Below are 27,833 nucleotides of genomic sequence, written 5' to 3'. Positions count from 1 at the left end.
TGCACTTGTTTAATTATAACAAAACTATTAGTGTGATATATGTTGCTGCTCGTTTGAAATAAGTTTATGGATTCTTGGTTCCAATGACGTCACTGCAACACAGAGAGCCATTTCTATTTCAAGCTGATAGCGGTACTTGTTTTTAATTGGCGTAACAGATGAGAATGTCTTTTCACACAAATAGGTTGTTGCAAATGGAATCAAAATTTTGATGGCTTTTTCACTCAGCACTGGGTATTCACTTTTTACGGAGAGCCAAAAACGATGTCTTGATGAGGATGAGTGGAATTTAGCTTTGAGACTGTCATCGAATGATAGATCGATTAGGCTTTCTTCTTCTTTCATGCTCAAATTGCTGTCTTCAATTTTTGCCGAAAATGGATCCATTATCCACATATTGCTATGTCTGGGGTCCTCTTCCTTAGGGTAATAACGGCCAAAAGATTCTGTGAGCGACCGTAAGTGCTGCAAATAATGGTTATTACCTGTCGGTTGACATCCTCTTCTTTCATATACTCATCAAGATTTGAGAACATTTGTAGATCTTCTTCAACCAACCTCATTTGCCACAGCAATATTTTCTTTTGAAATGCATCCATTTTAGTTCGCAGTGTGAACATGTCCATAAGCTGTCCTTGCAAAGATGTGTTTAGCTCGTTTAACAGTGAAAATATATCTGTCAGGTATACAAGCATGGCTAGCCAATCATCGTCGGACAAGAGATCTCGGATTTCGATTTATTTTGTTGCTGGAAAAATAATTTGACTTCTTAGCACAAGTCGAACAATCGGGTTAGTATTTTGCCTCTCGACAGCCATCTCACCTCAGTGTGAAGAAGGAGATGAATATATTGAAAGCCCATTTCTTCACAAAGTGCCTTAAATATTCGAGAATTGAGCACTTTGTGCTGAATTTCATTTACAATTTTAATTACATCAGAAAGTACTTTGTGCAGTTCTGGAGACATTCTTTTCACTTCAAATTGCTCACGATGTAAAATACAATGAGTAAACAAGATGTCTGGGTGTCCAACATCTTTCACTTTTGTAACAACCCTGAAAGATGCCCGGTCATGCTTGCGGCACCATCTGTGCATATACCAACACATTTCTTCCATTCAATACCGTGTCTCAGTAAATAACCATTAAGTGCATCGAAAATCTCGGAGCTGTTTGTTCTACCTGGCAAATTGAGCGAACAGAGGAGTTCTTCCTTTAGCTCTCCTTGACACTCGAACCTCACAAAACAAAGGAAAACTGCCTTTTTAGTTATGTCTGTTGATTCGTTGAGTTGAATTGAATAAAACATTGAATTTTTCACCATTTCTATCACTTGATTTTCAGTATCTTCGGCCATGTCTTCAATTCTGTGCTTCACAGTGTTAGCGGACATAGGAATTACTTTCAGTCTCTGGACAGCCTGTGTCCCCAAAACCTTGTCATAGGCTTGTAACAAGCAAGGCTTAATTAATTCTTCTCCAATCGTATACAGCTTTTTACTTTTCACAATTTGAAGTGCTATCAAATAAGAAGCCTTTACTAGGGACTTATCTTCAACAGTCATTTTTGCTAATGAACTTATTTGCTTTTACATACTTTCACGCATTGTTTAAAAATATTCAATGGCTTCTTAGCTAAATCTGAGTTTTGAAGGTTTCATGGCATCATTGCATAAACTCTTAGAGCACACGACACAAAACGGCTGTGGATCCAGCTCACTTCCAGGTTTTTGAATAAATCCAAACTTCAAGTAGTCCCAATCATATTTTCTTGAAACCTTGAACTTTTTCTTCTCTCTGCCTCCAGTTGTAATGTCCTTCCTGATGGTGCCTGGCAGGGGCTGTGGAGGCTCTGATTCATTGATCAACTCATGGTTACGCGAAATATTACCAAAGAAATGCAAAATGCACGGTTGCTTTTTCTCACTTATTGTGGGTTTATTTTATTCAAATCTTAAACCAAACAAGAATGACAGTTATCAAACTCAAGCTCTTCGATGCCATTAAACATTACACTGTGCACAGTTAAAATAAAAACATCACTGGTTGCTTACCTAAGAAGAGTATCGTGAAGAATAAACACTAGTATAATGTTGACAGATGACAATTCGCTTCACCAAAATAAAACAATCGGACGAGAATCGGTATTCACGGGGGGGTGGGGGTTGATTGTTGTGATGGTACCCATGCGCCACTGAAGCCTGCCTCATGCTTACTAGCATTCACAAGCTGCAGCGTCAGTGGTGGCCCGACAACAAAAGCGCCCTTAGATGAGAATTGTCAGTGATCCTGTGTTGGTGTCCAAATTTCTCTGCAGACCACAGATTGGTGACCTCTGTTTTAGATCACTCACTAGTTTTGATGTGCCAATCAATTTGAACTAATTTGTTTCTGCCTGGTATTACCTTATGATAACCAACAGTTGGAAACAGCTATCATGCCAGTGATTAAAACCACTAACAAAAGGTGAACTTATGGGCCCCTGGGCACAGGAGTCCATATCTTTTGAGGCTTAAAGGATTAAAACCAAGTTTATAAAATTTCTTGGTATCTTTTACATATAGTACACCCAAGGTAAAAAACTTTCTACATCTTTCTCTCATCCTGAGATTTTTATTTAATAAGGTCAAAGCATGTTGTGGCAACTCGTATAGGTAAATATAAGTTCTGCATTACTTCAACCTTGGTATCAGCAGCTCTGGGTCTGGCTCCCACTGACTAGACCTCAATAAAGGTTGAAACCAGTCTGGGTAGTGACCCTTCCCATAATACATACCATTATACATGTCTGTAAAGATATGTGCTTTGTATTATGGGAAACTTAGATAAGTGATCAGAGCTTATGCAACCTTTACCATGAGTTGCCTCAGACCTGAAAATGCTTCAGGCGCAAACTTGGCTTACTTGCTTGTTTGCTTACTTGGGAAAAAAAGATTAAAACCAAGTTTATAAAATTTCTTGGTGGTATCTTCAACGTATAGTACACCCAAGGTAAAAAACTTTCTACATATGTATTTATATATATAACTCTTGGGCAGAGTCCATGTGTTTAAGTAGAGCAAACTGAGGCAGTTTTGATACCAGAGGTTATATTCTCATGAACTCTCTGGAATTTTGAATTCCAGAAATCTTTTGAAATCTTTCTAGTTTCATTTCTGTCTGGTATAAAAATGATAAATTAATTATATCCTTCATATTGATGACTTGCAGATGACCTGTCACATGTGCCAGGCTCAATATTCTAATACTATATATATCTTAATTTTGTGAATAAAATCATGCCATGTCACATTTTTATCATTTCTAGTCACATTAATATGCTAAATCGCTGTGTGTGTTTGTGTGTGTGAATACACACACACACGCACGCACAGTAAACCCTCGATTTAACAGACTAATAGAGGCTAAGGGATGCCCATTAAATCTCGAATTTTTTAAAATCAAAATATCTGTAACATTATACTGCAATTTTATCAATATTAGCACTGTAATAACAAAAAAATTGTTTTACTCACAATTTTCACACTTTTAGATAAGTTAATGTTCAATGTTGAGGTGCGTGGTTTAGGTAATCCTGCTTTGAAAAAACTATCAATGTTTTTGAACTTTTGAATTCTGCTGTTTTTTTATAATTAACTCCCTAAAATTACAAAAATGTGTGTAATAAAACTGCCACAGAAAGTCACGCTATGCGACAAAAGAACCAATTATAGTGCGATTGGTGTGATCACGTCCTAATCATTTGCCAAACATGTCTTATGAGTGGTGACTCATTTATGTTAGCTAAATTACTACAGTGTTTTTCTAACATATGACGGCTTATTTGCCAAAATTTGTTAAAAAATAACAGGAAATTAATAACAAAAAGTAACCTGTTAATTTAATTATAAGCAAATCTTGGTTAAAAGCATTTTAAAATTAACAGGGTGTTAATTTTCACGTGACATACGGATCGGAAATTTTGTCTGTTAAATCGAGGGTTTACAGTATATATATATAATGTATAATAATATCTTTATAGATGAAATAATATAAATTGTGTAAACACCTTCCAGAGTGCAGTTGAAAGAACAATATAGGTTCTTTATCTGGAAATGTCTAGATTTGAATCCCATATAACGAACAAGGAAATGTGCATAAAGATATTCCTCATATGGCTTCTGTTTGAAAATTGAGACTTGTTGTTCCAGGCACTTGTTTTCTTCTTACAAAACAAACACACCAACTAGAGAAATCTTGTGCATTTGACAAATATATTGGACTCTGGAAATAAAATTTCAGGTTTGGAAACCCAAGTTATTAGATTTTAGCCTAATATACGAATAAAACATGAGATTTATATTATTTCATATATATTACCTAGCAGTAATTTCACAAGAAAAGTTTATTGATATATATTCTAGTTATTTTAAAAATATATGAATTGCATGTGTTTTTTTATATAGCATTCGAATGCTTTATACATTTCAGATCTCTGTTAGTTCTTGTTCTGTTCCTGAAGATGAAGTGAGTATTTTTATCATATGCATGCTAATTTTCAGAAATAAAATTAAGAAAATTATTTCATAATGAGTATCTTATTCTTACTTTACTTAGATTGTCATATTTTTGACTGCACAAACACTTGTTTCATCTATAAAATAAAAACTATTTCGAGTCTTAAATTGTAAAGAAAAGAACTTACTGATATACTTGACTTTAAGCTTACAGTTTCTTCCTCTTATACACATGGATTTTAAGTATTCAAAGAAAGCTCAAAATTACTGGTAAACTGTCCAGTAATTTTTGATCATTGAAAATCTTACTTGTTATTTATTAATAGCAAGTATTGTATCCACCATCCAATCATGTACATCTTAACACTTATCCATGGATCACAAACAGGCCAAACAATGGAAGCATGAAAGCTGGAAGGGTAAATAACATAAATAACACAAAAAATTTCATTACTGGTGATATAAAAATGAACACTGATATTAAATTTTAATTGAGCAGTGAGTTCATGGGTTAAAAAAAAAAATCAAAAGCCAAATGAAATTATATAAAATAAAGTAAGAAATATATAATTAAAACTAAATATACACAATACTTCCAGTTGAGTGCTCTTATATAACTTTGAATCTGTTGCAATGCCAAAATCCGTTCTTAACTCTTTGCCTGTTCTCTTTTGATGTAATTAAAGATAAGCTGTAATGCTGTAGACTGAACATGCATTAATGTTATTGGGATATCATCTGTTGCTCTGTACTTGGATACAAATAAACTTTGCACTACCATCCTCTTCTTGCTTTAGGAACATTCTTCATAGTAGGGGAACTTATGAGAGATAGCTTGTTTATACTTAAAATGTTAGAACTGATTCTATACATTGAACTAACCGTTTTGATTGTATCATGTACAATCAAAACATGATAAAACATCATGCTAAAAATTCACATAACCAATAGCTTAAATGAATAAATTGATTAATTAACTGCTAAATCAAGGAAATTATCAAATTGCATCAATAATAATCTTCATTCTTAGTAGCTTCTCTATAATAGAACTCTATTATAACATATGTGTTACTTGAAACACTGTGGGAATCTGAATATATATGTCCATCTTATTGCAAACTGTTTCCATTTTTTTATACTAGAAACAGGGGTGCTTAAGGGCTGTATAACTGAGTATAACTTAAGCTGTATAACTGAGAGGAGACCTCCACATAGCCTTTAAAGGAATGCAGAGAACCGACCAGCGCTTCTGACCTAATGTCCAGTCCTCACCTTCTCGTGGTGCACCCTGTTAGGTATCTACTTGGATACTGAACGAACGAGGATGGGCTGGCAATTTGGGATTTAGCCGACCAAATTGTATTCTTATTGGTTAAACCAAAATAAAAAAAATGATGGTACAACATGACAAAATTTCATGCTTGTTGGGGCATCGCCAGGTTAAACAAGGCCCCCGTTGTTTTCACCTGAGAACTAGGGTGAACAGCGAAAAGTCAGCTACTGGAACAAATCTGAAAACATACCCCAACTCAACATCACCAGAGTTAAAGATAGGTACTATCAACATAAGAAGCCTGAATAGCAAAGAAATGGAGCTAGCTGAGGAATTAGATAAGTACAAGATTGACATAATAGGGGTGACTGAAACAAAAAAGACAAAAACTGGTAAGATCTTTCTGAACAATAAATACAAAATGTTATATTCAGGCAATGACAATCAAGGAAAAGAAGGAGTAGCCATAGTATTCAACACAAAATATGAGGCTAATCTTCTTGAGTGGGCAAATATGAGAATGGGGAACTGGACAATGAGACTTCCCACAGAAGGTTCTACTAAGGTAGAAGTGGAGGAATTTTTTGAGGCTTTAGAAAAAGCAACTGACACAATGAAAAAGGAAAAGTTGGTCCTTGTTGGGGATCTAAATATCAGAGTAGGAAATGATTGTGAGACATACAAAAATATTTTGGGAAAATTTGGAGAAAAGAGCAAAACTAATAATAATGGCAAATATCTGTTGGATTTCTGCTCAGGACATGGACTGGTTATTACTAACACCATGTTCCAACATAAAAATGTGCACAAATTCACATGGAGAGAAGAGGCTAGGAATAAGAAAAGTGTCATTGACTATGTTATTGTTGATAGTGATGTTTTCTCCCTGGTGCAGGACACCAGAGTGTACAGAGGATTTGAAATTGGAAGTGATCACTATTTAGTCTTGAGCAGGATAAAATTGAATTTCATATTGAAAAGAATAACATGTAAGAAAGTTTTAAAGCGAATAAAAGTTGAGCAGCGCTCAGAAGTGAACCGTAGACTAAAATACACAAAGATTATTGAAGAAAAAATGAAAGCGTTTGAGAACAGGAATCAAACCTTGGAGATTCAGTGGCAAGCCTTGGAAAAAAAGCTCTCATTGATTCAGCTAGAGAGGCATGTGGTGAAGTTATCTGCAAGGATAGAAAAATTAGAACCCCATGGTGGACACAGGAAGTTAAAGAGGCAGTGAAGGAAAAGAAGAAAGCATATCAAAAGTTCCTGGCAAATAAGTCAGCTTTTACTCTTACAGAATACAGAGACAAATGTAAGAAAGTTAAACAGTGTGTAAAACTAGCTAAACAAAAGTCATGGGAGGACTTTGGCAAGAATATAGAAAATAAATATCAAGAAGGTGGCAAAATATTCTGGAGGTTGTTGAAGAAGCTAAGGAATGGAGGAAAGAGTGCTGTAAAAGGAGTTAGAGATGATAAAGGTGACATGAAAACAGGAGAAAAAGATATCCTTGAAGTATGGAGTAATTACTTTGAAAAACTGTTAAATGAAACAAGCAGTGATGACAGCACAATGGTAAAAAACACTGACCAGGCATGCAGTCAGGAATACATATCCATACTTGAAGTAGAAAAAGCCATCCAAGGCTTGTAATGTGGAAAGGCAGCAAGCGTAGATGATCTTCGACCAGAAATGCTCCAGTATGGAGGTATAAAAGTGGTGATCCATGGTGATCCAGTCCATATTGGGAGAGTGGACAATCACAAACATCCATGCCTACACACGATTCAAAATTGCAGCCTCTTGGCTGGAGAGCAGATATGCTAACCACTCGGCCATCTAGGCTGGTGTATACACACACATATATATATATAGAGAGAGAGATAAATAGATGAGTGAAATACATAATTAATTACTTCTCTTGTGAAGCGTTCAAAAATAAACTATAATCAGAAATATCGTGTCATTAACAACCGACTAGATGGCGTACCCTCTCCCACCAATGTGGATTTGAAACTCGCAATGGGCATGGATATTTGTAATTGTTTTTAGGTAAGAGATGAATTTCATTATCTGATGTGAGACCACAGCACTGCTTATTTGGAGGCGTGGCTTGAGTGGTTTCTATCTTTGGGCATGGAATTTGAGCAGGATTTCCGAACTACATTAAAATGAATAACAATTACGACAAAATGAAATTAGGAAACTCACCGATCAATAAATATATTACTTTCATTGTATAAGAATAAAAATATTATGAAAATCTAATTAAAATCTAAACAAATAATACATAAAAAAAAAACAATATTTTGTGAAATTTATCTTGCATGTGTTTACTTTTTATATTATCATCATCATATGCATATCAAGGATTTTGGCCTAGCATGGCCTGTTCTGGCCCTAGAAGTCATCGTTGAATCTTTTAAGAGGTTGTCCTGGTTTTCTTTTTCCTAATGGCTGTACTTTGTAAATGCTTTTGACAGGATACCACATGGAATTATAATCAGCAAATTACAGCATAGGGATGGATATAAAGTTGGTGAAGTGGATTTTCTAGCGAATAACGTTTTCAGCAAATTTTTTGCCCCCAGAGAATAGTTCCCGTGATGAATTTTCCCCATGATGAATTGTATGTTAACCTTGTTATTGCACCTGCAATGTGGATAAGCAGTGGCATAATGAAAGGGAACTTAAATGTATAAATAGTTAACTTGCTTACTATATTGTATTTCTTAAGTATTTACATAGAAATAACATTGCATTTGTATATATCATTGTATGTTTGTTTAGAGTAGTGTTCCTGTTCTATACACTATTACAGTGTGCAAGTGCTGTAGTAATGGCAGCCATTTTGTCTCTAGTTTTGCTTTGAATCTCAATAGTGTATAGAACAGGAACACTACTCTAAACAGACATACAATGATACAATGGAACAGCAGTCGCTGGGTAACAAGAACACTATCAAGAGTAGGCAATCAAGGACGCAGACCTGGAAAGGCAGAATACTCCCCCCCCCCCCCAGTTGAGTTCTGTGATCTTGTTAGAATTTTTATATGTATCTTTATCTACTCTCTAATGAGGATGAAGTTAATACTGAAGGACAGTATAATGCATCAAGCCTTTTTTATATTAGTGAGAATGTTTTTTGTGCTTAATGAAAAGCAAGTTTTCCATAGAGTAAGATGGAATCTACAGCAAATTTCTTTTTATTGGAAGTACATTTAAAACTGCTAAGTTAAATATAGCTTTATTGCCAGACCAATTGTTTTTTATGCCTACTTCAGCAAAATGAGGGAGGGATGCATTAAGGAAACCTGCTTATTAGAAAGCATATACAAGTATACTAGATAAGTAAATTCTTAAACTTTTATTGTATTTGAAAGGTAAGATAGGCTGAATGGAAGAGTAAACAGAAACAAAAAAAAAAAAATGAAGGAAGATAAAGAGCCCAGTGATAAAATAAATGCTTTGAAGGTCGAGTGAAATTACTGAACTTTTAGCTTAATAATATGTTCATTTTGTATGGTATTTGGTGTTATATGACAATTGAATTTAAACGTGAGAGTCAGAGAATGAAAGAATTTTCTTGAGTTCATATTATGTAAGTTTAGAATGGCCATATACTTATGTTTTGTATTTAATCAAAATTCAAAAATTAGATATACAGAATATTTGAATTTACTAATTGTAATTCCGTAGAAAATATCATTATTATTATTATTATTACGGGTATCTCCATGGAGTCAGTAGACTCATCGCGGAAGACCCAAACTATCAAAACAATATCTATCATATCTCTTCTTGAATTCATTTACAGACGAAGAACTCGCAACTGAGTCAGGCAATGCATTCCACTCATTCATCCAGGCGAAAACCTCATTCTCACACCCTTGTTAACCACAATTTTCCTTAATGTCCAGAGATGACCTCTTGTTCTTCCATCACTATCACAAAGTTGAAATATTTCCCCTGCATCAATCTTATAAAAACCTTTAAGTAATTTAAATGTCTCTATCATATCCCCTCTTCTCTGCCTATCAGCCAACCTCTGCAATTCACAAGCTCTCAATCTACCAATGTAGGGAGTATTTTATACATCACTCACCAACTTAGTCACTCTCCTCTGAACCCTCTCCACAACCTCCTCATCTCCAAGGAATCCAGGTGACCAGACTTGAGCACAGTAATCCAAATGTGGAAGTATCAACACCTTATAAAGGGGAATAATAACCTCTTTATCTCTGGATGTTAGTGTGTTCTTCAATAACCAAGTAATTCTATATGCAATCTTGGATACCTTAGCAATGTGCCCCTCCCTATCCACCAACACTCCCAAGTCCCTAGCCTCATCAATCTCTTGGAGTACCGTTCCATCAATGTAGTACACAGCTGGTAATATTTTAATCCCCAAATGTATAACTTTCCACTTTTCCACATTGAACTCACATCCATTACCTTTTGCGCACTTTGCCAGCTTATTTAAATCATCCTGCAAACTCTCAACATCAGCTTGATTTTTTATTGTGCTACCCAACTTTGCATCATCAGCAAACAATTGAATATCTTCCTTTATGCCCATTTCCTATATCATTTATGTACAAATTAAACAATAATGGCCCAAGCACAGAGCCCTGAGGCACACCACTGGTCACCTGCCTCATCCTGGACTCTGCTCCTCCATACACCACTTTCTGGTATCTCAGGGAGAGATATGCCTTATCCATATCACCAGTTTAGTATCCATCCCCATCTGCTCCAATTTGCACGACAGTATTCCATGGGGTATATCCTGTCAAAAGCCTTAGCAAAATCCAGAAGTATCACTGTGTAGCCATTTCCTTTGTCCAACTTGGATGTCATTCTATTATAAAAAGTTAATAAATTGCTAAGGCAGGATCGACCTTTAACAAAACCCTGTCGGCCCCTATAGAGTATCATATTCTGATCCACCCATTCTTGAATTCTGTCTTTAACCAACTTTTCCAATACTTTTACCACCACTCCCGAGATGGTGATTAGTCTGTAATTAATTACCGCAGTTTTAGAGCCACCTTTATGTAAAGGAACTACTTTGCCTTCCTTCCACTCCCTAGGGACCATACCAGAGTTCAAACGTAAGTTAAATAACCAAGTAAGAGGCGTTGACAATTCCTTTGCACATTCACGCAACACCTTAGCTGATATTCCATCTAAACCTATATCATTTATGTACAAATGATATAGGTTTAGTGTTTGCATTTAAATTCTGCAATATACTGAGTACTTCTGATTTCTTAACTTCAATTCTCACATTAGTTATTGCTACAGGTACAGAGATGTCCTCACTTGGGTGATAGACTTTTGAAAAGTGATCACTCAGTAACTCTACTATTACATCTGAATTGGTCACCTCAATACCATCAGCACCCACTAAAGTTATCTTTCCGAAGTCATTCTTCCTTTTACTTGTCACATAGCAGAAGAACTCTTTGGGGTTATTCTTGATCTCCTTGGATAAGGTCTTCTCATAATCTGATTTAGCTTTTCTTACTATGCTGGTAACCTTGCTAGCTTGAGCCTTGTACTGCTTATGGGTGTGCTAATTGCCTTTCTCCTTGTAAATTCTCCATAACATTTTCTTCTTTTTTTTTTTTTTTTTCAGATCAAGCTTGATGCTACTACTCATCCATCTAACGCCTACCTTGTTTGTCTTCCTGACCATGGGAATACATTCTGATATTGCCTTCCTCAGATACCCGCTGATTTTATCCCATTCGCTACTAACATCTTTCCTGTGAAATATGTTCTGCCATGAGACGACTTTAAGCTCACTCTGAAGCTTGTTATAATCACCTAACCTGTAGTTCTGTATATACCCCTTCTTAAGAGAGAAATCCACAAATTTTGCAACCTCCCAAGTCAATACCACATGATCGTTCTCACTAATTGGAGGTAACAAGGACACCTTACTTATGTCCTCTGAACCAATGACCAGGTCCAACACTTTCACACCAAAAGTCCCTTCCGTTATGTGCTGTTTCAAGTAATTATCTCTTAGAAGATGTATGAATTCCATTTCCATTCTGCCGTGTGATATTTCCTCCTTCCAGTCGAGATCACCATAATTAAAATCCCCCATAATAATCACTAACCCTGCACTCATTGCACTAATTTGCTGATGCATGAATTCTATATCACCCACTGTCCTATAGCAGCAACCAACTGTATATTTAGTTGCATTGGTCACTATTTCACACCAGACTGCCTCGAATGAATTATCATTCAGATGTCTATCCTCTTGATATACTACTTTCTTTGGCTGCAACTCATCAGCTATCATCAACAGTACTCCTCTCCCTTTTCTATCTTCTCTATCCTCCCTGAAAATACTGTACCCATCACATTCAATTCCAGTAACCACATCTTCTGCTGACAGCCAAGTTTCACTAATGCCTACAACTTTTGGTGTGATTGCACTGACTAATGCCAAAAATTCTTCTCTCTTATTTCGAATGCTTCTTGCATTAGTATACAAAACTTGCAGATTCTGTTTAGTTCTTGTACCAGCTTTAGAACTGATATACGTGTCACTAATTTCAGTAATCCCATGCTGATTTTTATTCGCTTTATTCTGCAATTTATTCTGTGAATAAGGATCAACAAATATACTATCACTGCATAAGTTTCTTCCTCTTACACTTAACCTTTTCAATTTTAGTTTCCCTTCCCAATTACTTCAACTTGTTCAGAAAACAGTAACTTTTCAATCGTTTATGACCTTCCATGTTCAGATGCAACCCATCTCTTGTATACAACTCTCTTTTGCCTTCAAACTCACTCCAGACATCAACAAATTCCAGACCTTTTTTTGCACATTCTTGCAATCATATCATTCATTATCATCACTTGTCTTCTTAACTTATAATTGGGAAAACAAGGTAGCACGCACACACACACACATAATCCTCCCTTTGACACTTTTCTTCTTCACGATATCTAACAATGTTCTTAAATCTTTTGCTACCCGATTAATACTATCACTCAGGTCATTTGTACCCACCATAACTATCATCTTTTCTGCATCATGCCCTCTCTTTATTACTAAAGTCACTCTCTCTATTGTTCCACCAGGCAAGCACTCCTCAGGCATACCGCTCTCCATACTCTTAATCATAGAATCACCATATATTGTACCACTCATAACTTCATTCAAATCCAAACAAGCATAACTCATGGCCTCATTTTCTACGTTATTCAGCATGACCCTCCCAGTTTCATTACTTTCCCTCAACGCTCTTATACTTACTCCCTCACTTTCACGACATCTCATTTCTTCTAGACCTCTTGTGCTTTCATTCTGTTGACCCCCAATTACTCCCATAGTATTTATTACTTCATCATTCACCAAAGACTCTCCCTTACTTAATCCTGTTCTAATTACTTCAGCTAAAGTAATCTCCATAGTATTAATTTCTCTATTCAACAAATTTTTAATTTCCAGACCCTCCTTACTGAGCACTTCCAATTCCTCTTGCAGAAGATGGTCACTTTTCATTTTGAAGAACTCCTGCCAAAGCTCTTCCACTATGGTCCTAACGTCTGTTTCCATTCCTAATCGATCCAGTCTATCCTGACACTTGCTCACATACGTCGACGTTTTCATTCTTCTCATTTAGCCATACAGTCCATAAATCATTCACATTCTTCGGCACATACATATAGCAGTTTTCGCAATGCATCCACTGCGAAAAATTCAAGGAAGAGCCAGACTTTTGTATAGAAGTCCTCTGAGCCGCTGACGTACATCTCTTGTTGGACACCATCTTTAGACACTGAAGTGAATATGAATGTCTAATATCTTGAGAGAGAGAGATGTCTGTATTTATGTCTCTATTTAGAGAGAAAATTACTTGATATATAGAATTTCTGTTGTATAGCTTTATATGTTTACAGTAAGTAGCTTAATTTTATATATAATTTGAGCTTCATTCTTTGGATAAACACAACGTGCTGATTTTGAAGTCAGTGTACCATCATGCATATGAATCACTCACTACTCCTAAATGCAAACTATTCCACTCACTCATTGCTCTGTGAGAGAAAAACCTAGCTCTTATGCCTTTCTTGACTGCAAACAATTTAACTTCCAGGGATACCCCCATGTTCTGTCCCCATCTTCTATATAATGAAAAATTTCATCAGACAATATCCTATAACACTCATTCAGATGTTTATATACCTCTATCATATCACCCCTCTTTTTCCTGTTAAGCAGAGTCTGTAATCCACATACATGTAATCTGTCCTCATAATCTAAATCCCATAATCCGGATATAATCTTCATCCCCTTGGAACCAGGGAGACCAAATCTGCACACAATAATCCAGGCATGGTCTTATCAAAGCCTTATAAAGAGGCAAAATAACTTCCTTATCCATACATGTCAAGGTTTGCTTCAACATTGCAATTATCCTCTGAGTTGTATTTGCAACTTTTGCTATGTGACCACTGAACTTCAAATTCCTATCCACCATTACGTCAAGATCCCTAGACTCATCATTTTCTTAGCATAACCCTGCTAATAGAATATGCCACTGGAAATTTCATCATGCCAAAGTGCATAACTTTACAGTTACTAATATTAAACTGATAGCCATTTTTTGCTTGCCTAAATTTCCAGCATATTCAAATCATTTTGTAAGTGCTTGATATCAGTAGCATCTCTGATTGCCATTCCTATCTTTGCATCATCAGCAAGCAATTGCACATCTACTGTTAGATCCTTCCTAATGTCATTAATGTACAGATTGAACAACAATGGCCCAAGGACTGAACCCTGAGGTGCACCAATGGTTACCTTAAATCTGGCAGAATCACACCCACTGTATACCACTTTTTGATATCTGTCTGTCAACTATCCCCTTATCGAAGTCAAGAGATTATATTCCAATTCCATATTCTCCAGTTTATTCAACAGCCTTTCGTGTGGTATCATATCAAATGCCTTAGCAAAATCCAGCATTATCATAGTGTATGCATTCCCTTTATCCAACTCGGCCACAACATTGTTATAAAATATGAGCAAATTGCTAAGACAGGACTTTCCTTTAGTAAACCCATACCGCTCCTTGCAGAGTATAGCTTGTTTGTCTACCCATGTCTATATGCAAGTTATTACCAACTTCTCTAAAATCTTCACTATTACACCCGACATACTGAGAGGTCGGTATTTAGAAACATCAGTTTTTGCAAGACCCTTGTACAATAGAACGTTCAGCCAATTTGGCTGAACATTCCTTTAGCAAAAATGCTGATATTCCATCTGTCCATATTGACAAATTCTTATCCAGGTTATACATCATCTCTTCAGTCTCATTTTCATGCACCTCTTACTCTTCATCCAATGTGGCAGTAGCACTGTGCAATATGTTATACACCTGGTTGGTATATCTTAGCAAAGTAAGTACTCATTACTTGAACAATCTCATTAGCTTCTGATACTAGAGTACCATCTGCAGTAAAGTTATTCCAAATTTATTCCTTGCGGCATAATGATAAAATTCTTTTGAATTGCCTTTAGCCTACATAGCCAATTTCTTTTCATATTCCGATTTAGCTTTCTTCACAATACTTGTTACTTTTCTGGCCTATGCTTTATATATTTCATAACTCCTCTCACTCTTTTTCTCATGATATTTCACATCTTCTTGTGGATCTCTTGCTTAATAAGGTTTCATACCCATTTCACTCCCAACGTATTTATTCTTCGAACACTAGGGATACTTTCAGTTACTGCTTCGTTTAAGCACTTTTTCAAAGATTCCCATGCATTGTTGACATTTTTCCCATTCAGTAACTGATGCAATGGGACCAAAGATAGTATTCTCCTAAGTTGATCATAATTTCCAGCTTTGTAGTTCAGCATGTAACTGTTCTAATGGGAGCATCAGTCATGTATTATCACTGTCACCAGCTGGTGGTAAAATAGTCATATTCTTAGCAGAGACATCTTCTGCCTGTGAACAAATCTAACATTCTTTGACCTCAAGTTCCTTCTTTCACATTTTGCTTGAGAAAGTTGTCTCGCAACAGTTGTCTCGCCGAGGGTTCCTCTTTATTCTTATCATAGGATTTCTCTTCTATCCATTCACTGTTTGGATAATTAAAGTCACCAATAATGATCACTCATTGGTACCCATAAAGCTATATGTGCAAACTTTGTTTGTTTGCACTTGGATAAAGGATGAAATCAAGAATATAATTTCTAGGCATCTTTAATTTATAGCATAACCAAGTGAAAAAACTTCCATCTATCTCTAATCCAGAGTAATTTAGTAATAAGTTTTACAAGTTTTGACTACTTGTTTATGGAAATATGAGTTCTGCATTATTTCAACCTTGGTACCTGGTAGTACTTCTGGGTCTGGCTCCCACTGATGCAGTTTTTTTTTTACTGTGGATGTGGAAAGTCTGCTGAAGTAGTATTCTGGCCACTTTGGTGAATGCTTTTCCCTGAAATATGAGTGGCTCTGCTCAGTGGCAGGGTGGTCCTGCTTCTAGTGGAGCCACTGCTGAGGGTTCTGCTCAGTGATAGCATGAGCTTTCTCTGAGTATAACTGCTGCTCAATATCGAGCTAAATGATCCTTCGAATCACTCATGGTTGGGTGATCTCAGGGATCACACTAGTTTTTGGGGAAGTATCCCTGCACATGGACATATCTCACTGAAGGTCGAAACTGGGTAGTGGCCTTTCCTGTAATGCATAGCATTATAAATGTCCCTAAGGATGTGTGCATTGCATTATGGGATACTAAGGCAATTGATGTGAAATCATTAGCATCTATATACAAGTAGCCTAGTTGTGAAGTTACTTCATGTGCAAACCTTGTTTGCTTACACTTGGATAAAGGACGAAACCAAGAATATAATTTCTTGGCATCTTTAATTTATAGTATACCAAGTGAAAAAACTTCCACGATGCATTTCTTCGTCCCCTGCAACTGAACCGCCAGGTCTGTAGCAACATCCCATCATATACAGTATAGTGCAAAAAAAAAAAAATTACTCTTGAATAACTACAATGATATATGTTATGAAGCAAAGTTCAGTACTGTTTTTTTTTTTGCACCATACCCTATTACAGTCTGTTAGCCTCGACTTCACACCAGATAGCCTCAGACTCCCTGCAACACGGGATATTGTTTTCTTGTGTTTCTTCCCTAACTGGACTTAAGTTGTCTGATATCATTAGTAGTACTTCCATCCCTCCTCTCTTATCTCTTCTGTTATTCCTAAAAATAGCATACTAATGATCTACAACAAAGTCAAATAGATTGCATATCTAATTCTGATAACCACTAATGCCAACAATCTTAAGCTGCATCATATTCAACAAAGCAACAAACTTAACTGCTTTTTTTCTGATGCTCCTGGCATTTCTGTATAGACATAACAAATTACCACCTACCCTCTTCTTATAATTAGATATGCAATCTATTTGACTTTGTTGTAGAACTTTCTTTTTTTCCTCTTAGACAAATTCAACAGGTCTGAACCCAAAGTGTATATTTCTACCCCTTTGCCAGATGCATAACCACATTTGAAGCTATTCATATCTTTGTCATATTTGTATACCATAGCTGAACTTTCACATGCATTTTTCCTGTTCTTCCCTTGATGATATAGTTTCTCTGACTCTCTGCATTAGGTCTCATCCCAATAAGTAATTTTTCCAGGCGGCTCCTGATATCAAATGAATTCAATTGCAGGCCATCCCTCTTATACAAGTCTTTTCTGCCTTTAAATATATTCTACACATCTAAAAACTTGCATCCATTTCTTCTACACGGCCTGCACATGGAATCATTTGCTATCATTGCCCTCCTTAACTTGATACTGTCATATATGGGTAGCAAACCTACAATTTTTACTCTCTCATATTTCTTTCTCATAGTGAAGAATTTATAGAGACACAGTTGGAGTAATTACTTATAATTAAGAAAGTAACCCTCAGCATTTCGACCTCTGTATTGAAGTCATCATCAGAAAAACATATATATGTACAGAACATAAGCTACATTACACTACACAAAAGTAAGATAAATCTAAATGCTTTGTTAATCATTTACGATGACCTGACCTCTGGTGGAAAAAAATTATAATTAAAAATAATAATAATAGATAAAATATATACAAAAATATAAATGAACAAAATAAAATAATTTTTTATACATATCTGTATACTAATATACAGATAATAAAAACATGCTCTTACATTAGGGTTTTCTTGTTGAGGTCATGTTCTGGATGCTATGTAGATTGCAGATGGGTCCTCCAGATTCTTGGAATGATTAATTCATTTTTATTAAGATTTGGATGATGTTTCAGAATCTCACAGGCTTTTTTGAACTTTCTTTCAAACCAGGTTTTGGTGTGATGTAAGGACTTGGTGCCTTTTCCAGTGGATTCTGTGACATGTTTGAGGTGTGTGGTCAAAGGCCTGTTTCACCATAGTGGAGGAATTTAATGCCATTTGTTCATCTTTTCTTATTGGGATGGTGTGCCCTGTTTCCCCTATGTAAGCTAGGTTGCAGCTGCACTGAATTTTGTAAACCCGTGTGGGCAAGGTAGGGAAGGGGATCTTTGTATGTGCTGAGTAGTCCATTCAGGGGTGAGCAAGGTACTCATTGAAAATAAATATCAGTAAAGTGACAAAATATTTCTGAGAGCTATTGAAAAAAAAGCTTAGAAATGGAGGAAAGAGTACTGTAAAATGAATCAGAAATGGTAAAGTTGATATGAAAAACTTAAGATATTCTTTGTCTGGAGTAATTACTTTTTAAGATTGTAGATGAAACAAGAAATGGTGATAGAAAATATTCAAGAAGAATTCAATCAGAATAATAATAATAATATTCTGATTTTAAGAGGAACCTGTGGTATAGTAAATTAATTAATAAAGAAACACATAAAAAACCACAGTTTGGTACCATTACGTCAATGATGTTTTTGCTGTTTGGCCACACACACACTGAAGATGAACTTTACACTTTTCTACAGCGGATAAATAACCTTCACCCACGCATCCAATTCACTATGGAAAAAGAAAACTCTGGTACTGTACCAGTTTTGGACATCCTCCTTACTAGAACGTCTTCTGGTACGTTATCTACAAGCGTCTTTCAAAAACCCACATTTACTGCAGATACATTCACAAAAAGTCTGCGCACCACACATCTCAAAAATTTGGCATTCTTAAATCTCTAATTCATAGAGCACATAAAGTTTGCTCTTCCCCAATAATCTTACAACAAGAACTTTTCATCATTAAAAAGTTAATGGGAGCAAATGATTACAACTCCAATCAAATCCAACAGATACTTGACTCTTATGTTCCAATACCTACAGTTTCTTCAACAGTCTGCAGAGTTCCTATTCCGTACATTCCAGGAATCTCAGAACCTATCGGTAGAATTCTAAAAAAGTTATCAATTGATTCCAACATATATTCCTATCAACAAAATTTCTTCTTTATTATCTTCTACAAAGGATAAACTGTCTTCTCTATCTTTGGCTGGAGTTTACCAAATACCTTGCGAATGCAATGTCTCTTATTTTGGACAAACTGGCCGTTCATTGGAAAAAAGAATAAAAGAACATCAATATTATATTGATTATAACAAACCTCTGAAGTCTGTTCTGGTGCAGCACAGTATTGACTCTACTCATAGTGTCCAGTGGGATAAAGCAGTTCTCCTCCATAGATGCAGATTCAAATATGAACACTTATTTAAAGAAAGTTGTGAAACTATCTTACACCGACCGAATTTAAATAGAAATGACTGTATGTCTCTCTCAAAGATCTGGGAGACTTTTATCTTATGTAAAAAATTTATCTCAATAGATTAAATTTGTTATTTCTATTATTTCCTAGCACGCGGTAACAATTGTATTTTAATAGGTGATCCACAGAACGTTTTGCCTGTATTCCATTCCTATTACTGTTACAGACACTGAAGATGTACCATTAATTTTAGTACGAAATATTTGTCCTTTTACTAATTAAAGATATCACTGTGGTTTTTTACGTGTTTCTTTATTAATTAATAATAATATGTAGAAAAAAGTCTCAATAAACCTGAAGTGTGTGGAAAGCAGCTGGAATAGGTGATATTTGACCAGAAATGCTCAAATATGGAACTTGAAAAATTTTACAGTGGCTGTACCACATAATTATGATGACATAGTCAGAAAGTCATATTTCAGATAATCAGAGTAACTCTCACAATACCCATATCCAATTAGAGGAATAAAACTGAATGTTAGAATTACATAGGAATTTTGCTATTATAGTATTGGGTAAGATTTATGTAAGATCTTGGTGGATTGATCAAGTGAGAAGGCCTTAAAACAAAATATAAAATCTGATAATATTGGAGCCCAAAGAATTTTCTCCAAATCTGACATTTTGAATGAAATTGTCAAATTTGGAAGTTAGTACTAATTAACTTTTCATGTAGTACTATAATTCTATTCTGCATCCCTTGATAGCTTGTACCAGACCTCTCTTACCTAAAAGTCAAAAGTACAGTAAAATCTTACTGTACTTTTTGCAGTACTTACTGTAAAAAGTACATTACATTAAAGTACTTTCAAAATTAAAATTTTGAAAGTACTTTTATTTTAATTCTTGTAGAGAAGCTTATATGTTGGTTAGACATACTTCTGATTTTTTAGGAAATGACAACATGAACTATAAAAACTTGAATCAATAACTACCTATATTTTGGCGATGTTATAATGCCATCTTCAGGGATCACAAAACAATGATATGTGCATGCAGGCAGGCAGGCAGGCACTCACACTAAGCAAAGAAGCTGAAGAAAGTTAAGTTTTTGGGGAGGTATCCCTGCACATGGACATACCTCACTAAAGGTCAAAACTGGATAGTGGCCCTTCCTATAATGCATAGCATTATAAATGTCCCTAAGGATGTGTGCACTGCATTATGGGATACTAAGGCAATTGATGTGAAGTCAGTCCTGGAGTCCTAAAAGGTACCTCCCTCCCCACCCCATAGCAGGCTAATTTAGGTTGTCTGGCTGTTGGACTGATGATCTTTGAATGTAAGCTTCCCAAATTCAGGGCAGTCTCATGTACCTAAATTTGTTGAGGTTTGGGAAGTTTTTCAGAGCTGAGACTGATTCAAGGAATAATCTTTTGTATTTGTACATAAAGTGGCCTTCTTCTTCCTGGTTGAACTGGATGAACTCCTTGTGTTCGGATATCCTGATATTGGCTATGCTGGCTGTTTGGCTGTAGTAGGACAGTTTACAACTGCAAAGGACCTGGTATACTCCAGGTAGGTCTAGGGGAAATGGCTGGTCTTTGGCAGAGCAGATAAGAGATGTCAATTTCTTATATAATCTTTGTACGTGAGTTTTTTCCGTTATTAATTTTGTATCGATATTTCTTATGTGGTTTGTAACTAGTTGTGAGGTCATATTTTCTTAGGATTTTTGTTAGTTTTTTGGATGTACTTCGTATATGTGGAATGGTGATAGACATGTTTGAAGATTTGGAATACAAAACTGCTGCAAGAGAAGAATGTTTGTAATGAGATAACTCCTTTTAGATCTTGCTTTGGTTAATGTAAATACTTTAAAATCGTTCCCCCCCTCCCCCACACACACAGTTTCACAAGAAATTGGGAAGATGGGGTATATTCTGAGCTGTAAACAACTGAGAGTCAATTTTGGTATAATTACCAAGCAACTATTTCCAGGAAATATTTTCATTATTCAATGCTGGTACTTTTCTTTAAGTTTCTGACAAGAAGTTGGATTTCCTCCATTCTAGAGCTATCTCAACACACATGCAGCTATTTTATTTTTAACCAGTTTGGTGTTTGGTTCATATTTTATATTCCTAAAATGCCTTGCACTTGATTGCTAGACAATTAAATAATAATTTTAAATTACTTTAACTGAAGTAAGTGCAGCTCAGATATCTTAAAAAGCATATTCTTTTGAGCCTGTCTTCTGAGTTTCTATTGCAGCTATTATGTTACTACTGTGGCAGGTGGCTCATTGATCAATTACAGCTCCACACCATGCTTTTTACTTATTATATGGTAGGGTGGAGTCTAGGAGAATGATGGTGATTAGTGGAGTATCACAGGGTTCGGTAATAGGGCCAATACTCTTTAATCTGTATATCAGTGACACGGAAAAATTTAAGAGGGGATATTCAGTTATTTGCTGATAATGCAAAGCTGGGAAGAGCAATAGTTGATAAAGGTGATATAGATGTTCTGCAGGATGATTTAAATAAATTTGGCATTGTTGGCAAAGGATAATGATTGTCAATTCAATGTTGCAAAATGTAGTGTAAGGTTATGCACTTTGGGTTGTAATGGTTGTATGGTGTATCATATTGATGGTATTAGTTTGCAGGAAATTAATGAGGCTAGGGACTTGTGGATAACGGTGGACAAAGAGTAAAAGTTCAGAGAACATATTGCAAATGTTGGTAAAATGGCTCAATGAATTACTTGGATGTTGAAAAACACATCAACAAGTAAAGATAAGGAAGTAAAGATAAGCACTAGACACCCTCTCACGTGGCCACAACTTCGCCATTGCACCCAGAAGAAAACCTGCAGAGGATATTATGATACAAGTTGAACGTGGGATACGACACCTTCCTAACCACGTCGCCGATGATATCAGACTGGATGTGGCTTGTGTTCTGACCAACGCACAACCACCTAAAAGCCAACATGCCCATTAAAGAAATTAAATCTCTACTGGAATTAAAGAAAAACAAGGAAATAATCACTAAAGCGGATAAAGGGAATGCCACAATATTGCTTAACCAAAAGGATTATACAGGTAAGCTAAAAGCTCTATTGTTAGATCGGGCTACTTACCTCCCTATCGAGTACAATCCCACCAACTCACAAATTAGAAAACTCCACAGGCTCCTTAAGAAGGTCAATTCTTGGCCTGTGGAAGTTACTAACAAATTAAAACCATTTAACTCCATACCCTCCCCCCGTATTTATGGACTCCCAAAAATACATAAGGAAAATGTGCCATTACGTCCCATAGTGGATGGCATTGATCCCCCCACATACAAACTAGCTAAACATTTGGCCAAAGCTCTCACACACTATACTGGCAACACACCTTCATACATAAAAAACTCAGCCCACTTCAAAGCCAGCATAGAAAACCTTACACTCAAACACACTGACGTAATGGTCAGCTTTGATGTCTCCTCCTTATTCACTCAAATCCCACTCAAAGAATCCTTAGAGCTAATCCAAGCTAAATTTCCTCCCGATATCACAGCCCTATTTCAGTTCACAATGAACTTGGGCTATTTTGTTTGGCAAGGAAAATTCTACAAACAAATAGAGGGGACAGCCATGGGTTCTCCACTCTCCCCACCCTTGGCCAACTTTTATATGGAGACTTTTGAAGAGAAAGCCTTAAACTCTGCCCCACAAATACCTACCATTTGGCTTCGATATGTTTGCTATTTGGCCACATGGCTCCGATGCACTCCTCTCCTTCCTAACACACTTAAACAACCAACACCCCAGAATCAAATTCACCTTGGAAGAAGAAAAAAAACAACTGCCTTCCTTTCTTAGACACACTAGTCACCCGCCAGCCTGATGGAACCTTGGTTTTCTCAGTCTATAGAAAACTCACCCATACAGGCAGATACATTCATCAACCATCCCACCACCCTTCCTCACAACAATATGGTGTCATTAAGACACTACACAACAGGGCTAAACTAATCTGTTCAAATGACGATGCCCTAACCACAGAACTAAACCACATTCTCAACACTTTCTCAGCCAATGGCTACCCTCCCAAAACAATCCAAAAATATTGAAACCAATAAACCACAACCCCCCCCCCCCCTTCACAACAAGGATTACTCTAAATCCATTACTATACCCTATATCAGAGGCACCTCTGAAAAAATTACAAAAATCCTTAAAAAAAACACGGCTTAACTTCTTGTTACTGACCATATAAGAAATTGGCATCCCTTATCCACTCCACTAAAGACCAACCTCCCCCCCCCTAGACCTACCTAGTGTATACCAGGTCCTTTGCAGCTGTAAGTTGTCCTACTTTGGTCAAACAGGCAGGACAACCAATATCAGAATTACAGAACACAAGGACTACATCCGGTTCCACCAATACAGCCACTCTGGTCTTGCAGACCATGCTCTGGATACCCACCATAGAATATGGTGGAAGAAAGCCACGATCATTCACCGTAGTAAATACAAGTACGAAAGGCTTTTCATGGAATCAGCCTCAGCCCTAAGAAACAATCCAAACCTCAACAAATTTGGCTGCATGAGACTGCCTCAAATTTGGGAAACCTACATCAGAAGACCTCAGCCCAGTAGCCCAAGAATACCAACATTGCCCGCTAGGGGGCACCAATAGGACTTTAGGAGAAAGAATAGCTTTTTGCTTCGTCCTCATTTACTGTTTGCTGTGCCTGCATGCACATGTCTTGCTCACAAGTTCCTGTTGAAAATGGCAACGTGACGTTGCCAAAGTATTGGATTTATATTAAAAAGTTATTTAATTGTATATCCTAGTCTACGTTGTTATTTCCCTAAACTATTTAGTAATAATGCATAACTAACGTCTAAGCCTTTCCACTAGAATTAAAGATAAGGAAGTTATTTTCCCTCTTTATAAGGCCTTGTTTCAGCCATATGTTGACTACTGTTCCAGATTTGGTTACCTGGGTTTCTTGAGAGCCAGGAGGTGATCGAAAAGAATCAGAGATGAGTGACCAAGTTGTGACATGTCTATGGAATACTCATTCCAAATATAGGTTGAAGGTTTGTGGGTTACACAGTTTAGTTGATAGGCAGAGAAGAGGGGACATGGTAGAAACTTTTAAAATATTAAAGGGATTTCATAAAATTGATGCAAGCGAAATTTTTCAATATATGACTAATAGTTAGAGAACTAGGGACCATCCATGGAAGTTGTATAAGAGTGTGGTTGGTAGGAGTGTGTGGGCCAGATTTTTTGTGTGGAGAGTGGTGAATAAGTGGAGTGAAATGGAATGGATTGCCAGAATTGGTTGTGAGTTCCCTGAAGGTGAATGGATTCAAGGAAAGGTATGATAGGATTTATGTGTATGATGGTTGATTTGGGTCTCCTGCAAAGAGTCTCTGAACTCCATGGAGATGCCATTAATAATAATAATTTTAATTTTCCTCGCTCTCAGAAATTCTATAGAATTTTTCTTCTTTGGTTATTTTTAAGGATATGTTCATGGAAGAAATTTCATTTGCTTTTATTGTGTATGTATCAATGGTACAACTGGATGAGTACGTGAAGCATTCTTCTGTTATGCATACCAAAATTTTTCACCTAAGATATTCCTTTATTTTCATTAAAAAAAAGAAATGAGAGTTATTGTATGATTATCAACAAAGAACAATGTGAAAATTTTTATTTTGGATAAAGAATTAACTTTCCATACACAAAATGAGTTACTTACCCACACAAACTTAATAACTATTAATTAAACTTTGAATTAAAGAAATACTGTATATTATATATTCCTTTAATCATCATCATCTTCAAATTCCTGACATGTACCCTCAAGAGGTATACAGAATCATTACTTACTTCCTATCTACAATTTTCCTCCAAATCAATCTGTTACCTGTCAAGACTCCAACATTATCAGATCTTATATTTCTATCTTCTAAGGTATTTTTTACTGTATCAATCCACCTGTATATTGGTCTTCCTCTGGGTTTTTAACTGCCAACCTGGCAGAGAACACTTGTTTTGTTAATCTTTCCTCTCCCATTCTGTTTAAGTGACCATATCACCTGAGATTAGCTCTCCTAACACATTCTTGGATGCTGACAATGTCAAGTTTTTTCCTAATATCCTCGTTTTTAATAAGATATTGCCATTGATGCCATCTGTTCATGCCCCTAATCTTTCTCAGGATTCTCATATCTGCAGTCTCTAGTCTTTGGTCAAGTGTTTTACTTCTGACCCAGCTCTCAGATCCATAAATTAAAATTAGTTTGAATGCTGTCTTGTATGCAGCTAATTTAGTGTTTTAACTGATTTCTCTCTTATTCCATATAAATTTATTCAGTTGACTTCTTACCATACCAGCTTTGTTGATGTCTGTTGTCTATTTCCATATTTAATTTTTCATCTTCACTAAAAATCGTGCCTAAGTAGCTGAAATGTTTTACTTGTTCTATAGGTCCTGTTCACAATGCAGCTGATATTTTCATTGCTTTTGCTTATTTTCATTGTCTTTGTCTTGTTATTGCTGACCCTCATACCATATCTGTTACAACAATTATTCACTTTAGTCAGGGAATCTTGCAGACTTGTAAGAGATTTGTTTAGAAATATAACATCATCCACATAAAGCAAAGAGCTGACATTAACATCTCCAATTTAATATCAGGTTTAATACCACTTTCATTTATAATGTGATCAATATACATAATGAATAACAGAGGAGATAATGTACTTCCTTGTCTGACACCAGATTTAACATAAAACCATCTTCCTGTAATTCCTTCAACTCTAACTACTGACTTACAACTCAAATGAAGACTAAGTATTGCTTGATATAATGCACCATGAACACCATATTAGTGTCTTGAATATGGTGTTCATATAACAAAAAAAAAAGGCATATGACATCTTGTCATATGCCTTTTTTTTGTCATATTCTCACTGTTTCTCAACTATTTGTCGTCAAGTGAAAATCTGATCCTGACAGCCTCTATTTGGCCCGAATCCAGCTTGTTCTTCACCAAGCTTCCCTTCTACAAGCCTTGTTAATTGTTTCTCAAGTATACCTGTGTAAATCTTACCAGGAACATTTATTAGGGAAATACATCTGTAATTCTCACATTCAGTTTTATTTCCCCTTTTATATACGGGAGTACTATGAGAGCTCTACTCCAGTCATCGGGAATTTATCCCTCTGTCCAAGCCTTCTGAACTATGCAGTGCAGCCACTGTAAGACTTTTATACCTCCATACTTGAGCATTTCTGGTCGAATATCATCTACTCTAGCTGCCTTTCACATTTCAAGCTCTTTCTACTTAACGTATGGATATGTATTCCTGACTGTATGCCTGTTGAGGTGTTTTTTTACCACTATGCTATCACTTCTTGTTTCATTTAGCAATTTTTCAAAAGTAATTACTCCATACTTCAAGGATATCTTTTTCTCCAGTTTTCATGTCACCTTTATCATCTCTAATTCCTTTTATAGCACTCTTTCCTCCATTTCTGAGCTTCTTCAACAACCTTCAGAATATCTTGCCACCTTCTTGATATTTATTTTCTATGTTCTTACTAAAGTCTTCCCATGACTTTTGATTTACTAGTTTTACACAGTGTTTAGCTTTCTTTTGTGTCTGTATTCTCTAAGAGCACAAGCTGACTTATTTGCTAGGAACTTTTGATGTGCTTTCTTCTTTTCCTTCACTGCCTTTTGACTTCCTGTGTCCACCATGGAGTTCTGATTTTTCTATTCTTGCAGACAACCTCACCGCATTCTTCTCTGGCTGAATTAATCAATGTTTTCTTCAGGGTTTGCCACTGAATCTCCAAGGTTATTTCAAGGATATTTCTTTAATTTACAGTTTTAAGAGAACAGTATCAACTTATGGAGCCCCCTATAGCTCAGCCAGTATATGATGCCCTTCTGTTGGAAACACGTAGGTTTGAGTCCCATTTAGGATGAAAAAAAAAGATGAAAAGTTAACTAGTTTTATATGGAGGTGACAAAATTTTACTCCTGGGAAACTCAGGGTTTTTATTAGTATTACTATGTGAATTTCCACTGTCCACATAACTTAATCTTCCATCTACACATATCCTCAGTGTACACCATAATGCACAATCTATCACCTGCAACACCTTCTGGTGCTACTAATAGTATATACACTCAATGAACAAAACATTAGAGATACCTACCTAATAGGATGTTGGTCCTCTTTTAGCGTGAATAACAGCCTGGTCTCTGAGGCATTG

At 36.1% G+C, this 27,833-nt stretch overlaps 1 protein-coding gene across 6 annotated transcripts in view; it reads left to right on the top strand.

Moving 5' to 3' along the window:
* LOC150098765 (lysine-specific histone demethylase 1B-like) overlaps positions 1 to 27,833 on the top strand; it is a 508,665-nt gene that overhangs the window by 128,751 nt on the left and 352,081 nt on the right. For all 6 annotated transcript variants that reach the window (XM_090404995.1, XM_090404997.1, XM_090404999.1 and 3 more), the window contains exon 6: positions 4,469 to 4,504. In XM_090404995.1, the coding sequence (XP_090261121.1) occupies positions 4,469 to 4,504 (36 nt within the window). The remainder of the gene's footprint in view (positions 1 to 4,468; positions 4,505 to 27,833) is intronic.

The sequence above is a fragment of the Typopeltis vanoorti genome, chromosome 15, assembly GCF_054136105.1.
Source record: "Typopeltis vanoorti isolate ZY-2024b chromosome 15, IOZ_Tvanoo_1.0, whole genome shotgun sequence".
Taxonomy (NCBI): Eukaryota; Metazoa; Arthropoda; class Arachnida; order Uropygi; family Thelyphonidae; genus Typopeltis; species Typopeltis vanoorti.
Note: the sequence above shows the minus strand (reverse complement) of the source record. Positions and strands in the feature narration are given on the sequence as shown.